The sequence below is a fragment of the Zonotrichia albicollis genome, chromosome 2 (genome assembly GCF_047830755.1).
Source record: "Zonotrichia albicollis isolate bZonAlb1 chromosome 2, bZonAlb1.hap1, whole genome shotgun sequence".
NCBI classification, from domain to species: Eukaryota; Metazoa; Chordata; class Aves; order Passeriformes; family Passerellidae; genus Zonotrichia; species Zonotrichia albicollis.
This window is the reverse complement of record NC_133820.1, coordinates 116,471,003-116,487,356: the sequence shown is the minus strand read 5'-3', so window position 1 is coordinate 116,487,356 and position 16,354 is coordinate 116,471,003. Positions and strand designations below refer to the sequence as shown.

Genomic DNA, 16,354 nt, shown 5'->3' with positions numbered 1-16,354 from the left:
TCACTGCATGAGCCATCTCCCCCAAAAACCACAGATGTTTGTGACCGTGTTCACAGGGGTCCAAGGATGAGGGAAGAGACAAGGATCTGACTCCATGTTTCAGAAGGTTTGATTTATTATTTTATTATATATATTATATTAAAACTATACGAAAAGAATAGAAGAAAGGATTTAATCAGAAGGCTAGCTAAGAATAGAAAAAGAAGGAATGAATAACAAAGGCTTGTGTCTCGGACAGAGAGTCCGAGCCATCTGACTGTGATTGGCCATTAATTAGAAACAACTCTATGAGACCAATCACAGATCCACCTCTTGCATTCCACAGCAGCAGATAATCAATTTTTACATTTTGTTCCTGAGGCCTTTCAGCTTCTCAGGAGGAAAAATCCTAAGGAAAGGATTTTTCAGAAAATGTCATGGCTACAGATGTTCTTCTCTGCACATGTGACTCTCCCATATTGGCAGAACAGACTTCAATCTACACTCCTGTTTCAAAATCTGCTATGGTGAGAAAGAAATGAACACCACTGCCCAGTTCTCTTAACTGTTGCTGTGTTCTGTAAGGATCCTGGTGCTTTTCAAAGGCATCCTCCAGCTACATCTCTCCCTAAAAGACCTGTCTTTGGGACCCCATGGAAGTCAAGGTGTGAGATAACACAGAGTTCTATAGAAGTTTGAGCTCCCACCATTTTATGCACAATCTCCAGGGAAGGATCTGCTACAGACATCAACAGCATTTTCAGTATTGTAGTAGCACACTTGCAAAAGTCTCTTTTGTGGGGATTCACCTGTGGGGTGACTTTCCTGCTGCTTCAACCAAAAAATTCAAACCCCAAACATAACAAAAAAAAAAAAAAAAGCGCCTCTCCCCAGCCCCCCAAAAAAGAACATGCCAGAAAAACTCTGAAATTCCAGAGAGGGTTAAAAAATGTATATTCCTAAGTGATAACAGCCATCTCACCTTCCTCTGCAGCTGGTGGAATCCAGGAGGAATTCTGGATACCCAAAATGGCAAGCAGACATCAGGAGCCTTTCTGGGTTGTAATAGAACAATCTTAAGATTCAAAACAGACCACATGGATTGGATCCCAAAATTGAGATGGCAAAATTTCACCAGTCTTGGGTGAAAAACATTCAGAACCCAGATGGCAAAATTTCACCAGTCTTGGGTTAATCAAAGATGGCAAGTACTGCATTAAACAACAAAAACACCCAACCAACCAACCAAGCAAAACTAAAAGAAAACCACAACAAAACCCCAAAGAAACAACACAAGCAGCAAATTTTTGTGCTTCTTAAGACCATGAACAATGCCTGCTTCTTTAACAGCACTAGAACAACAGGTTCAAAGCCAAAGTACACTCCAGTAAGTCCAATTTAATGAAAATATACAGAATGTGTAAATGCATATGTGTGCATTGAAGGTAAACTTTGAATCAATAAATGTATTTAAAAAAATAAGCATCTGATACCATTATAAACAGTCCTCTGAAACATTAATCAAGAGGAAAAAGACCCCATCCATTTTCCAAGTATCCTGAGAAGACATGGGCTATACTTAAATGTGTTTTACTGAACTACCACCCTGCTCTCACAAAACTGTGGTGTCAAATGATTAGGAACCATGTGATGCAATTAATGGTAAAAATAATAATTGGGATGAAATTCAGAGAAAATATTTGCACTTCAAAAAGTAATAAAATTTTTCTCTGGTATAATGAGAACACTTCTAATGAGTTAGGGATAAAATACAAAACATCAGAAAACATCATCTAACTTGCAAAATTTAATTGAAGTCACCACATTTAAACATCAAACAAAGAAAATGTATAATAAATCTTAGTACACTAGGGATCCAAGTAATGAACTAAATTCTTGGTATTTATCTTCTGGAAAATTATCTTTAACAGCACTTGTGCAGCAGAAAGAAATCATTAAACTCCAAGACTTTCTGGCTTTTACATTCTACTATTTTTGTATTGCTAAAGCAGTGGCAACTACACCTTTACACACTCTTAAGGGTATCTTTTTAAGATACTATTTGTCTCAACTTTTGGTTGCAGTAGGCAACAATATATGGATGGATACATGTAATTACTGTTGTCAAGGTAAGGACAGGAGCAACTTGCAAGTTATTGCAGATAAAAATTAACTTCACCCACCCTTTTTTTCTTTAAGGAAACCTTTAAAGGGGACTGAAACATTTTGTGTATACCTGTGTCTATACTTATCTATGATTTACATCATAGAATTCAAATTAATTACCCAAGATATTTTTGTAAGAGGCACAAACAAGTCATGTAAAAATACACAGTTTATTATGTACATTTAGAGATTCAGCTTAATTTAAATTGATACATGTTTTCCTTCTTCAGTTCCATCTTTTGCCTCAAGACACTGTTCTGCTGTTTCCAAATATTCTTCTTCAGTGACCTGCAGAAAGATATCAATTTTGTTATATTTTTAAAATTTATTTCACTCTCCAGGATTTTCTCCTGAAAATCCTCCCCTCATACTGTCACTGTAACAAGAAAGGACAATCTACAAAGACTATTATCTTCTGCAACATTAAACAACCTGAAGGACAAGAATATTCAAACTAAGTTCAGGGAAGATGCCATGGGGCAGGCTCAGAACATTTCCATGGCTAACAAGTTTCAGAAGACATGAAGTGCTTTTTTTTCTGTCTCTTGCCAAACAAGGAAGTAAAATTACTGATTGAAAGGCTCTACAAAAGCTGCTCTTTAATTCTTACAAAGACTTCCTATGTTTAAATATGTCTTGATAGTGGTTATTTGGTCATATATATTGGTGGGTTATAATATCTTTATATTTACCTGCAGGTATTTTTAATTGGACAAATCATATCAAATAGTATATGTTTTTTAAATGGCACAATGCTTTTTAATAACAGACCTCAGAAACAGTGCTACCACATCCACTAATAAACAAGGAGTTAGATTACTGATTTCTATTCCCCTGTGAATATTTCCATTCCTAAAGATCTGTTCTTGAGTATACTACCTACCTCTAATCATTCAAAGTGTCTTCTATCACAGCATACCTTTGTATTTGGTAACCTGTACTTCACCTCTGGTGACACTTACCAGCCTCTTTGATCTTTCCAGCAGCTTGTGCCACACAGTGTGGTGAGCCTGTGTGAAATGCCATTAAATTATGTTAGCAGAGGTAAAAAATAATCTAATCATAGAATAGATTTGACAAAGGTACAGAAATGACACCACAAAAGCATAACAATGCCCAGTTCAAATGTTCTGTTTTAACAACTTAAAATTTTGGTGTCCAATTTGCCCATGTGGAGGACTTGAATAAATGTCTGCCCATCACATGCCCCATCCCTGAAGTGTTCATGGCCAGGTTGAATGGAGCTCTGAGCAACCCAGTCCGTGGAAGGGGAATTGGAACTGTATGAACCTTAAGGTCCCTTCTAACCCAAACCATTTTATGGTTCTATGATTCACCCACTGTGTGGAATCCTTGAGGAATTAATTGGCAAAAAAGGGAATTATGCTTAGGAAGGGAAAACAGAGATCAGCTAAGAAACTCTTGAAAACTTCCCCAACTAAAACAATAGTACATGTGCTAGACAACAAGGTCAAAATCACCTAAGTCAACACAAATGGGAATAAAGACTCCTGCCTCCACCTTCAGTTCTTTGTTTAAGCTCATTAGAGCTTGGACATTTTTTGACTAATTTACTTTGGTGTCATGAAATTCTTCTGCTCTTTTAAGCACTGTCAGTAGCCTAGATGTCAGAAGACTGACATGCACAACTTAGGCAAGCAGAATGAAATATCCATGCAGGAATTATAAAACTGAAACAACACCTTCCATACTGAAAAATAACATCATGGGCCCTCTCATGCAAACTTTTCTAGTTCTGACTGCACATCCACAACTGTTTCAGGAAAATGAACCCCAAATATCCAACACAGTAACCATCAGGGTGACTTTCTACGGCTCTCAACTATGAATTCTCTTTAGCTACCAACACAGCGCCTAACAAAAATGGAAACACAGGTAAAATGCTCTAATTTAAAGAAGGGAAACCTGTGCAAAATGGATCACTTACCTTCAAATGGACTGGCAAGGACACACCCTGGAATCTCCTTATCAATTCAGACTGGTCAGTCTGAAGATTATGGGCTGCTGTTATCTCATACTGGAAACAGAAACTTGTCCTTGGAATATGAGGACCTTCACTGACATCTACAAAGTCACCAAACCTGGGGGGACAAAAAAACCCCAGTTTATATGCCAAATATATTTGAAGCAAAATACAAGGAGATTAGGTTTTATTTTTCATTAGCAAATTCCAATCAACAGAAAGAAAACACAAATCCCAAACCAAATCTAAATAAATCTCCAGCTCAGCATTTTGAAGTTTCCTAAACCAAAAGTACAAGTCACACAATTTCCTTAAATGAACTTAGAAAATTTAAACCTCAAGTCTAGGAAAGGATGTTAGGTTTAAAAAGTCTTTGATGCCATGTTGGCTCTAAAACTGGGATAACTGTCATTCAGCAGAAAAAGATTTGTCTCCAAGATCACCTGTTTTCCACAATACAGTGTTTACAACCTGCACAGTTATTTCCCTTTACAGCTCTTAGAAAACTGCAAATCAATTAAGAAAAGAGAGACAGCACAGTACAGCAAAGAAATACTGAGAATGAACCTCTCTCAGAAAGCAATAGGTAAGCCCATTTTCCCCTTTATTGAGCACATCAGAGTGGGAGAAAGGAAAGAATGACACAACATTGTTCTAAAATTTCAAGAACCACCACTGCAAAGACATCTGTTCCTTTAGATAGATGATGCTCCTTAAGATAGAACAAAAACAAATTAGGAACTCTTTACACATCTACACAACTGAATATCCTACAATAGCCTAAGACAGAGAATGGCCAGAGATACAGACAATTATCCTTCTTCCAGACTAAGAACTCTGTATCTTACACTGCATCCCACAGGATGCTGTTCTATTCTCATCTCCACCACTACAAAACAGTCGATTGCAAGTTAGGAAGATCTTGACAACTTTGAAAGAAAAATCCATTATACAATGCTAACTCTTGTTTTCAAACCAGTATTTGGTTTGTATTTTATTCAGCCTCTCAAGCTCTAGAGATTTATTTAGTTTTCAAGTATAAGCACAGAAAACAGTAAGACTTCTCTGGCACTTACCACCCTTAACATAACAAGAAATAGAAATGTAGTATCACAAAGTATCACAAAATAATGGTTACATTAAAAAAACCAAGCAAAGAAACCACACCAACTTAAGAAAGACCACAGACAGTAATGAATACAAGTGATCTTTAAATTTAAAACCATCCCAAGTAACTTGGTCTTCTCACTTGCAGAGAGTACCTGCAATATACTCAAATGTTCCAGTGAATCACTACAGAATGGGAGTTCAGTTTTGCTTACCTATGTAATGGCACAATTCCTTCCATATTCTGAGCAGCTTTTCTTTCTATCATCTCCATTTTGTATCTGGACAAGAAAAAAAAATATTTAAAAAATCCTCACCTTTAATGCTTTGCTCTTATAAGAGCACTTCAGAAACTAGTTTAATTCATTTAAAATTTCTAAAAATCATGCTTGTATTTATGTCAGCTTTGAGACCGCTTTAAATTCCTAATGAGAACACATATTGACATGCTTCATTAACAGACCTGTTAGTTAACCTCAGTTCATGGAAAAATTACAGAGATTTTACTGAGCACTACTAAAAGGCACTTTAAAAATGGTGCAATCATCAGGCACAGCCAACATGGGATCCTGAGACAGGATGTTTGGGAATGGTTTAATGCTGGGAGGTGGTTCAAACTGGACACTGGAAAGCATTTCCTTAGGAGATAAGTGTTCAAACACTGAACAGGCTTCTTGGAGAGGTGGTCAATGCCCCAAGCCTGTTACTGATTAAGAGGCATCTGGGCAATGCCTTTAATAACTTGCTGTAACTTGTCAGCCCCCCATCAGACAGGCAGCTGAACCAGGGGGGTGTTTTAAGTCCCTTCCCATTGAAACATCTATTCCAGTCTATTCTGTGCATATTTTATAGGAGGGCTATGCTCCCACAGCAGTTTTATTCAGAAAGATACAATGGACCTACTACTACAAATAAGAGATTTCAGACTAGACTAGACTAGAAGACACCATGTAAGACTAGAAAACACCATGACACCACCTAAACTGCCTTAATGCAATGTGCAGCCCTTAATAGCTGGTAGCCTGCAATACAGGGAAGTGCTCTCTGGGCTTTCTATACACAAAATCTAAAGGGACCATCAAAAGTCAGCTCCCACCTGCTGTCAGTGCAGCCAACAAAGTGGAGATGATGATCCATATGTCACATTAAAATAACCTTCAGCATTAAGCTAAAATATTTGCTGTTTTGCAACTTTAGCTTCATTGTAGTTTAATTCTGGTTCACAAAATGATAAATTATTTTTCATTTTCCCCTGCATCTCTCCAAAAAGCTGTGGACCAGAAACATGGCTGAGGTATTTTTCTCAGCAAAGAAGACAGGAGGTTTTGAACAAACCTTTTTTTTTATAGCACAGACCAAAGTATTTTACCCATTTTCCCCTGCACAATTCAAAAACTGCATTTCATTAAATCTTCATTTGAAGACATCAGGACATGAAAAATACATATTTCTTTAAATATGGAAGCCTTGCAGAAAAGGCTACCATGTCAAGGCTAAGCACCAGAGTTTCACTTTAGTAGTAGTGGAATCTTGAAGCTCACTAGTGAACAAAAGAAGTCTCAGTCTTTTGTCACAAAACTACATCCAGTGAAGGTGCCTGGTGCTGGCCTCTGAAGAGAACAACAAGAACTAAGTAAATTGGTGTTGAGCAAGTTGGTGGGAAGAGAATGGAGGCAGGCTCATTCAGAGCAGTGGGAGAAACACCTTCTTATTTCACATCTTATTTTCGATTTAAAAAGCCAAGCAGAGATTTGACTTGATTTCTAATTGACTCTTTGAAAGAAAGGCAAATTCAGACACTCACTTATTGTGCTGAAACATTTCACGTGCTACTTTTGCTTCAACATGCAGAGTTTCAAAGGGCAGGTCTTGATAGATTAGTTTTTTGGCATCCCTTGTAAGAGAACAGAAGTTGTCCTAATAAAAGAACAGAAAAACTGTAACCACCTTTTCACACCTGTAATGAACAGATAATTACAGCAAACACTAAATATTAGTTGAAGCAACAAAGATCATCTACTATAAACCCTAAATACGGCAATTTTACTGTAGGAGTGTCTTACTATTATCATAAGAGCACCACAGATCATCACTGTTTTAATGCACAGACTCAATGCCCAATCATTTCAATGAGAAATAGGCATTTTCCATCAAAAACAATATACATTAATTGAACTGCCCATGTAGGCAGTTTGATAGTAGGTTTTCCCTACATGGTATTACACATACAATCTTGCTACTGTTGAATACTCATCTATAAATCTTGTTTCCCAGAGTAGTATTTATTCACTCATAAATAAGCTCTATTATGATAGATCAAAGCAAAAAAAAAGGTACTGAATATTTAATAAATAAAAATTTGTCACCTTGGACCAGAATCTGTAGTTCTGTGTAATTCAGATTTAGTCATAAATAAGAAATTGTTATGAGGTGGAATTACATTTAAAATGTCATGTAGAAAATATTTCTAACTAAATTACTTCAGCCACAAGATCATATTGAACAAAAATTCTGCATTGTACCAATATTGCTTTGCTAGCCATACACCCCTCTGCTGGTTTTTGGGCACAAGAACAAGAATGGGCCCCAGATGGTAAAATATTTGTGCTGACAAATGGTTCTGAGATTTACAGCATTCAGATTATTAGATTTACTGCAGAGCATGAAGCATAAGCAAGCTATTAAGGAGAGCTGCAGCTGAATGTGCTCACAGATTTAATTCAACAACAAACTGATTCTGCTGTAAGCCACCAGAAAATATGCTTTATACACACTTTTATTTTCAGAAACTCTACTCACACAAAGACTGAGGCTGCATTTACATTACCAGGCAAGAGCAGCTGAGGATGAACAGATCTGTACAGTAACAAATATGGCACTGAGGCTCCAACAGCCCCAACAACTGTTTCTGAACTTGTACTTCAGACTAGAATTTTCTCTAGCTCCACAGACCTAAAGCCTGAAAGCGTGTGGAAGACAGCACAAAGTTTATTTTTGTCTGAAAGGAAATTGGGAGCACTCTGCCATAGCATCAGTGTGTGGTAAATGCAGAGATCAGCTCCCAAAGACTACTCCAAATGTGCACTAACAAAAAGGGAAAAAAGCTCTGTCTCTTCTCCCTTATCAAAAAAGAACAACTGCACAAGGATACAAGCTCTGGAACTTTTTGGGTTTATGCCTGAAAAGTGCTTACGTTTGTTGGTTTCCAGTCATTCAGTTTATTGTCCAAAACCACATCATAACAGAAGGCTCCAGAGATCACTGCAATTCCAATCCAAAGACAAAAATATTAATGTTTGTAACAAGTGTGCGTTTCACAATCATACTATATTCTTACAACAAAATAAATTAGAAGAAAACCAGAATTACTTCTAGAAATTCATCACAAAAGTTTTCATCTCTGATTATACTATAAAATGACAGATTAACTTGTGTTGTTTTAGTTTCATTTCACTGAATGAGAAAGTAATTTGAAAGGAATTTTAATGCAACATCAGTATAACAGAATCCCAATAAAAACAGGAAAAAATAAACTGCTTCACAAAACTGCATCTAACACTGCAGAAAAAAACCAAAACCCCTCACTTTAAAAATACTTCACCGTTTTTCCATTGTATGCCTCACACAATAAATGTGAGCTATTACATTATAAAGAGGATTTTTTTGCATAGAGAAATCAGACAACATTAGAGCTGTTTATCCATGACACAAGCAATGCACAAATTTCTGGTAAAGGCAACACAAATTCATCTGACAGTTGTTAGAACACTCTTTTGTGCATATTGAGTTATGGCTTTTTAGAAATCAAATCTATAAACCCAGTAAGATCACACTATTTCTGTACATGCAGTATAATGATATAGCTGATATCATTATCCAAGATTATTCCAAATTCTGGTAGAACTGAAATATTTACCTCTACTTACCAATCACAAAAAATGCTAAAATTGCTAAAAAGAGAAGCAGCTGTAGTACTCCACATGACCAGCAACCAACCTTCTCATATATTAAATTCATAATTATGCAGGTTTTGTTATTGAAACAACCTCTTCTATTGTGCATTTTCTCACTTTTCTAAATCTTAAATCAGGTCATGGATGAGCAGAAGTTGTTACTAAGCTTCTAAGCTTATTTGTACCTCAGTAATCTTCCAATTTGGTGTAGACATTGTCATTTTTAGAAACTCAAGTGATGGACAAGTGATGCAGTTATTAGAGCAAATTCCACAGAAATGTCTCATCACATCCAGAAACTCTGCTCATGTCACTTCACAATACAGAGGTTTAGTTTCTAATTTCAGCTACGAAATCCTAAGTGGAAACACAGTGGCCACACAGACCTATTTTCTGAACATTGATAACAACATTGTTTCCAGTGTGGTTATTATAAATTAAAGGCAACTACAACAGCATGTAATACACATATCAATGCTAAGTATCATCAATCATTGAAAATAATTTTTTTCTAGGTTTGGTTATTAAGCACTCACTTGAGAAGCAGCATAAGACAATCAATATAAAACATTTTTTATCACCTGGCACTTCTGGAGCTTTAACTAGGTTGACTGAGTATTCATCCTTGAATGCTCTCTTTAGCACACACGCCATCATCATGGCACAGGAACGCCAATATGCCTGCAAAGAGAATTTCAGAACAGGAATTTAATGCCTAGAAGCGAATTATTCCAAAAAAATCTCCCAAAATGTAACTGGATGATGCACAACCCTAGCTGTCAACCCAAGCATTCCACCCTTGGAAATGTTCAAGGCCAGGCTGGACAGGGCTATGACTGACCAGGTCTAGCAGAAGGCATTCCTGCCCACAGCAGGGAGTGGAACTGGATGAGCTTCTGAAGTCCCTTCCAACCCAAGCTTTTCCATGATTCTATCATTACTTTCTTTAGTATTTAAACTTCTATTCAGAGATGATTCTCCAAACAGAATCTAATTAAAAAAAAAACCCCTGCAATTACAATGCAAGCCAGATGTAACCCTGGAGACATTTAAATCTGAAATCCCTAAATAATACATGAGTTGAAAGGAAAGCCAACAATTCACCTAGCCCACACACTAGTCCAGCCAATGATAACCATGGTGCACCCACCATTAAAAATACATTAAAAATGTCTGACCTTTAATGACAACAAAGTTCAAGAAAGCAGACAAGCATGGAACTGAAAGGTGCACACAGAATCAAGGGGTCATAATTAGGGCTATCTACAATGAGACAAGGTACAGAGAACCAGGGTCACCTACAATGGAACAAGATAATAACTTACCTTGTTTACTTCCTCTGGATCTTCATCTTTGAAGGTAAGGAACTGAATTTCACATGATTTGGTCAGGGGTCTGTACATGTCCCACACTTCACCATCCACAAAAGCCAGAACAGAGTTCTTGCAATGCCATTCGCTTAAATCTAAAGAAAATTAAAGAACCCCTAAAGTATTAGTTAGTTATTAACCATATTTTTCAGGATCAGCAGTTCAGACTGTTACATTTCTAACAACTGCAAGTTTCATATTTGTAAATGACCTGGAAGGATGAACTGTGAAATAAGCCTCCAAAAATGAACTGTTTCTAATTCAAGTGGCAGCACTACGTTCACCGTGAGGGGCTAGTTCAGAAGTGCATCCACTTACGCATGGCACAGTTGTAGGGCGTGGACAGGGCCTTGTTCATGACAAACACAGTGCCAGGGTGTGGCTTCCCCGTGTATTTCACTTCAATCTTCTCAATCCGTGGGTGCAGGGACAATTGTCTCTCCTTCTCTTTGGTGAAGAGCTCACTTCGCATCCGAACCACCTCATCAGGCGTCAGCCGAGAGACGGCCGGTGTGGAGATGTACCCTGGGCACAGACAGGAGAGACACTGAGTAAGCAGTAATCCCACAGCAAGCAGAGTGTGAGTCCAGCAGAGCATTCCTGTAATGAGGAAAGCCTGAGGGAACTGGGGCTGTTCAGCCTTGAGAAGGGATGAGTGAGAGGGGAACTCATCAGTGCCTGCAGGGAGGGGTCAGAGCAGGGACCAGGCTCTGCTCAGTGGGGCCCAGCAATGGGACAAGGGGCAAGGGGCAGAAACAGATGCACAAATGTTCCACATGAATATGAAGAACTTTCCTGCACTGGAACAGATTGCCCAGAGAGGGTGTGGAGTCTCCCTAACTGGAGATATTTCAGAACCACCTGGATGCAATCCTGTACTATGTACTCTAGGATGATCCTGCTTGAGCAGAGAGGTTGGACCAGATGACCATTGTGGTCCCTTCCAATCTCAACCATTCTGTGACCCATTCTGAGTTTTCAAAGCCTCTTGATAAGATTTTGGTTTCTACAACACTACTGATCACCCACCTCTTTGTCTCAATATTTCAAGGTAGCACTTTCGCAGCTCCAGCATGCTGGTACCCTGCACTGCCTGCCCAAAATCACAACAGGAAACTCTGAGGCAATAAAAGGGGTCAAAAAGATGATGAGGGGGTCTCAAGCACCTCTCTTGTGAGGACGGATGGCAGGATCTGGGCCTGTTTGGTTTGGAGAGGAGCAGACTGAAAGGGAATCTCATTAATGCACATAAATATCTCAAAGGCGGGTGCCAAGAGTTTGGTCCCAGACTCCTTTCAGTGGTGACCAGCAATAGGATGAGAAGCAACGGCCATAAATTAAAACACAAGAAGTTTCACTCCAACATGAGGAAGAAATTCTTTCCATGGGAGAGGGGCAGAGCACTGGAATAAGCTGCCCTGGGAGGGTGTGGAGTATCTCCCTGGAGACATTTCTGGAGACAAATCCACCTGGACACGTTCCTGTGTCACCCACTCGTGGAGCGGAGTGGATGATCTCCAGAAGTCCCCTCCAACCCTAACTACCCGGGGTTGTTGATCCTATGCAAAGGTTAATGTCGCTCCCTGGCTGCAAAGGCCCTTCCCTCAACACGCCAACTCCCCAGCGGCCTAAAAAGGCCCCCTCAGCCCCTGAAAGCATGGCCGCAGAACGAGCCCGAGCTCGGCCTGCCTCCCTCCGGCACTCCCGGTTCCCGGCTCCCTGCTGCACTCACGTTTCGCGGCCCGCAGCCCGCGGGCGGCCCACGGCGCGGCCATGCTCCCGCAGCAGCCCCGGTGCCTCCTGCCCGCGCTCCGGCAGCAACAGCGGCCGCAGCCGCGCCGTTCCGCCGCTGTCCCGCCCGCGGCCGCCGGGCGGCGGGATCCTCCTGGGCTCGGTGCCGCCGCCACAACTCCGAGCCACAGAGAGTATTCTGCCTTGGAAGGGACCCGCAGCGGTCATCGGACGGTCTCATCCCGGTGGGTGAGAGGCTGCCATGGCCTGGCCATTGGGAGCCCAGAGCCCCCCGTGTGCTGGGCTCACCCAGAGCCCCGTGGGCAGCAGGGCAGGGAGGGGATTCTGCCCCTCTGCCCCCTCTGCTGAGCCCCCACCTGCAGGGCTGCATCCAGCTCTGGGCTCCCAGCACAGCAAGGACAGGCACCTGCTGGAGCCAGCCCAGAGCAGGCACCAAGGGCATCAGAGGGATGGAGCAGCTCTGCTGGGAGGAAAGGCTGGGAGAGCTGGGAGTGTTCAGCCTGGAACAGAAAAAGCTTTAGGCTGTCCTAGTTGAGGCCTTCCAGCACCTGAAAAAAACTTACAGAAAAGAGAGGCAAGACTGTTTACCAGAGCTTGTAGTGACAGAATGTGAAAAATGCATGTATTTTATGATTGGCTTTTTGCAAATACTAAAATGAATATTATATGTGTTGTGTTAGAAAGTAATGCTGTATTAATTCTCCTAAGTACTGTGTTAAAAATAGTTATAGGTTATAAAAATTGTTAAAATGGAAACAATGCTATGTAGGATACTTTTTTTAAGAAAGGACTCTCACCAGATAGTAGACACAGGACTTAGCAGCCACCTAAATCTTTCAGAGAAAAAGAATTTATTGCTCTCTTATCAGAAGAAACTAACTTCTTCCCACCTCGAAGCCACTTTTAAGTTTTGGAGGAAGAAGTTGACGATGACGAGACAGAATCCTGTGTTCAAATGGAATTTATGCATCATGTATGAGGTGTTTGAATATACAACAGGCTGTTGCTTTTAAGGGTTAATCCTCTGTTAAGGTGTGTCCTCTTTCAGGCTCATGCTGCCCAGAAAAAGGTACCCGGACATCCCTAACTCTTTGTATTTGTTGTCTCATATTGTCCTAATTCAAATTGTCCAAATTATTATTACTCTAATTGTATTACTATTTTTATAACCATTTTATTACTATTAAACTTTTAAAGTTTTAAAAACAAGTGATTGGTGTTTTTAACACAGAAGAAGGAAAAATGGCCTGAATTGAAAGAGAGTACATTTAGATTAGATATAAGGAAAACATTCTTCCCTGTGAGGGTGGTGAGGCCCTGGCATAGGTTGCTCAGCCAGCTGTGGCTGCCTCCTCCCTGGAATGGTTCATAGCCAGGTTGGATGGGGCTTGGAGCAACCTGGTCTAGTGAATGGTGTCCCTATCCATGGCAAGGGTTTGAAACCAGATGACCTTCAAGGTCCTTTCCAACCCAAACCATTCTATGGATCTATGACTGTGATTGCAGTCCAGCTCCTGGTCCTGCCCAGGGCAATCCCAAGAATCTCACCACCATGTGCCTGAGACAGAGCTTGTGGAGTCACATCATGTTTGCCCAGAGAAATTCTAGAGTCTACCTCACTGGAGGGAGACTGGATAACCATCTGGACATAATCCTGTGCCATGTGCTCTGGGATGACCCTGCTTAAGCAGGGAGGTTGGACCAGGGAGCGTCTCCCATTTCCATTCTGTGATTCTGAGAGCATTGTCCAAACACTTTGTGAGCTCTGACAGTCTCAGTGCTGTTTCCAGTGTCCTGGAGAGTAGTTATGAGCATTAGTCTAGGCAGAAACATCATCCCAGAATGTTGTATCTCCACTACTGGCTGCCTGCTCCCCTTCACTAACACTGCCCACCTGCACTGGGTTTGCATGGCTAGGCTTTGGGAAGATGTGGCAGTTTCAGTTTGAAACCGGGTGGAAACACCAATTTCATGTAGTGGTTTTGGTTTGCTGATTTGAGATTTTTCAGCCAATGCACTAATTAGTGTGGTGAGTTCAGTGCTGGCCAATCACTAGTGTACCCACTAGAATGTACTTATTCATCTTCTGTGAGGTAGGATTAGAAGGAAGGCAAAGCAGGCTCAAAACATTAAAAGGGTATAAAGAAAATTTGTTAACAGTAACTAAAAGAAAGAGTGATAAGAATCAGAATAAAACCTTCAGGACACTTCTTCTCCCCCTACAACCCTTTGTTTCCCACTGACAATGTAAAGAGACAAACTTAAAATTTTCAGTCAGTTTGCCACCTCTAGAATAGTCTTTCTTCAGTTCACTTAGGGAGAGAAGTCCTTCATGTTAATATTATGGAGCCTTCTCCACAAGAAAAGAGTTCTCTCATGGCTCTCCATTTCTACGAATAGCAGTTGCCCAGGGAAATCTGCAATCGTGAAATCACTCCCATGTTCCACAAGTTTTTCCTACAGCTGTGTTTATAGGCCATGTCAACTTATAGGGTACTGATTTAAAGATGAGCTGTTCAAATGCAAAGGTTCTTATTATCTATCTCTAAAATCATCTTCATCTCTAGGAACAGAGATCTTCTTCTCTCCCTGAGGGTACAGGATCTTCATCACTCTCTATTCAAACTTCTTATAGCATCACAGCTACTTTAACATCTGCTTACTTTAGCATGGGGGCCTTTGCTTGATATCTATAATTTAAAGCACTTTCATCTCCCCCTATAATCTTCATGCATTATAGGGAAGAAAGAGTAACTTTATATAATTTTACAAGAGGATTTCAGCTTAAAACTGAAGGAATCTCCTCATCCCTCCCATCTGGGACTTGACTTCTTCACTGACATCAGCGTCTTCGTGTTGTTTCTTTACATGTCTGCACTTTTGTCTTGTTCTCTCACTTAAGGGAGGATTGAAGTGCTGCAAGAGTTAATATCTTGCCCAGGGCCTGTAGATGGTCACTAACCTGGCTGGGCTCCTTAGCTTATGATCTCAGCAGCCAACACGCCAGGGCTTCTCCTTCCCCCTGCCTGGCAGCCAAAAGCAGGGGCCCAGTGGGTGCCCTGCTCTCGGAATCTATGCGGGTCAGAGTGACCCCAAGACACCTCTTCAACTTGCCCCTTAGAAAGTCTCTTTTCCCAGCCTGGCAGTCGAAGAAGGGGTCAGAACTCTTCATTTCTCATTCTCAAGGTTTCTTATTGTTTCTTATCTATAAAATTCTTTCTCCAACCCACCAAGGTCTGTCTGGCAGGTAGGGTGAGGCACACTGCACATCCTTGGGGTGGTGTTGTCTTTTTATACTAAAAACTACATGTACACGATTTACAATTACTTCCCAATACCTATCACCTATGTTAGACAGTGAGTTTCTACTCTAAACCAATCTAAAAATGCCAACATCACCCAGAAGATGGAGGCTAGGAAGAAGAAGGAAAAAGGACAAGGCCTAAATTCCTCCATCTTGGGACCCTGAGCCCCCATTCTAAAAACCCCAAAAATCTATTTTTCACCCCATGAAAAACTAACTATTATTCTACTTAAACTTTCTCGACTTGTAATTCTTCATATAAAGGCTGGTAATTGTTTTTTCCAAGAGCTAAATCAAAGGCACAGGGGTCTTGGCTCTGTGCCAAGGTCTCCGAGCCCCCTGGGCAGGGGCTCAAGCCCTCCAGGGCATCCAGAGGAATTTCCTGGGTTCCGACACCCCACAGCAGGGGCTGCCCGGCCCAGCCTGGCTGAGACAAGGGCTGGACCGCCATGTCACTTCTTTGCTGGCTGGGAGAGAAAAGAGAAAGTTCACAGGTTTCTTTCATCTTTACCATGTGTTTTCCACAGGGGTGTGTACAGCTTTCCAGTGGTTGCACAGATTGTCAATTCCCAAGGTCATCCACTGATTGGTTTCCTGTCAGGCACAAAAGAAGCTGCCAGCAGCCTCTCCCAAAATATCACTTCCGTGATGCAATTGCAACCAACACAGAAGCAGAGCAGGGGAGCTACAGGGTAGTACCCCTGTATTTTTATTGAGAAGATACCAGAAGATTTCCTTG

The 16,354-nt window shown here is 40.7% G+C and overlaps 1 protein-coding gene across 2 annotated transcripts; it reads right to left on the bottom strand.

Annotated features, from left to right (window-relative positions):
* Positions 1-2,296: 2,296 nt before the first annotated feature.
* Positions 2,297-12,480, bottom strand: MRPL39 (mitochondrial ribosomal protein L39). 2 transcript variants are annotated; one of them, XM_074536166.1, is made up of 10 exons: positions 12,292-12,480; positions 10,878-11,084; positions 10,515-10,654; positions 9,771-9,870; positions 8,430-8,497; positions 7,041-7,153; positions 5,452-5,517; positions 4,094-4,247; positions 3,065-3,155; positions 2,297-2,433 (listed from the first exon to the last, which is right to left on the bottom strand). In XM_074536166.1, the coding sequence occupies exons 1-10, from the start codon at positions 12,332-12,334 to the stop codon at positions 2,426-2,428; spliced, it is 990 nt and encodes a 329-aa protein (XP_074392267.1). In that variant the 5' UTR covers positions 12,335-12,480; the 3' UTR covers positions 2,297-2,425. The 2 variants fall into 2 exon arrangements, with proteins under 2 accessions (XP_074392267.1, XP_005487225.2); XM_005487168.4 differs by having other exon boundaries at positions 3,108-3,155; positions 12,292-12,451.
* Positions 12,481-16,354: the final 3,874 nt, after the last annotated feature.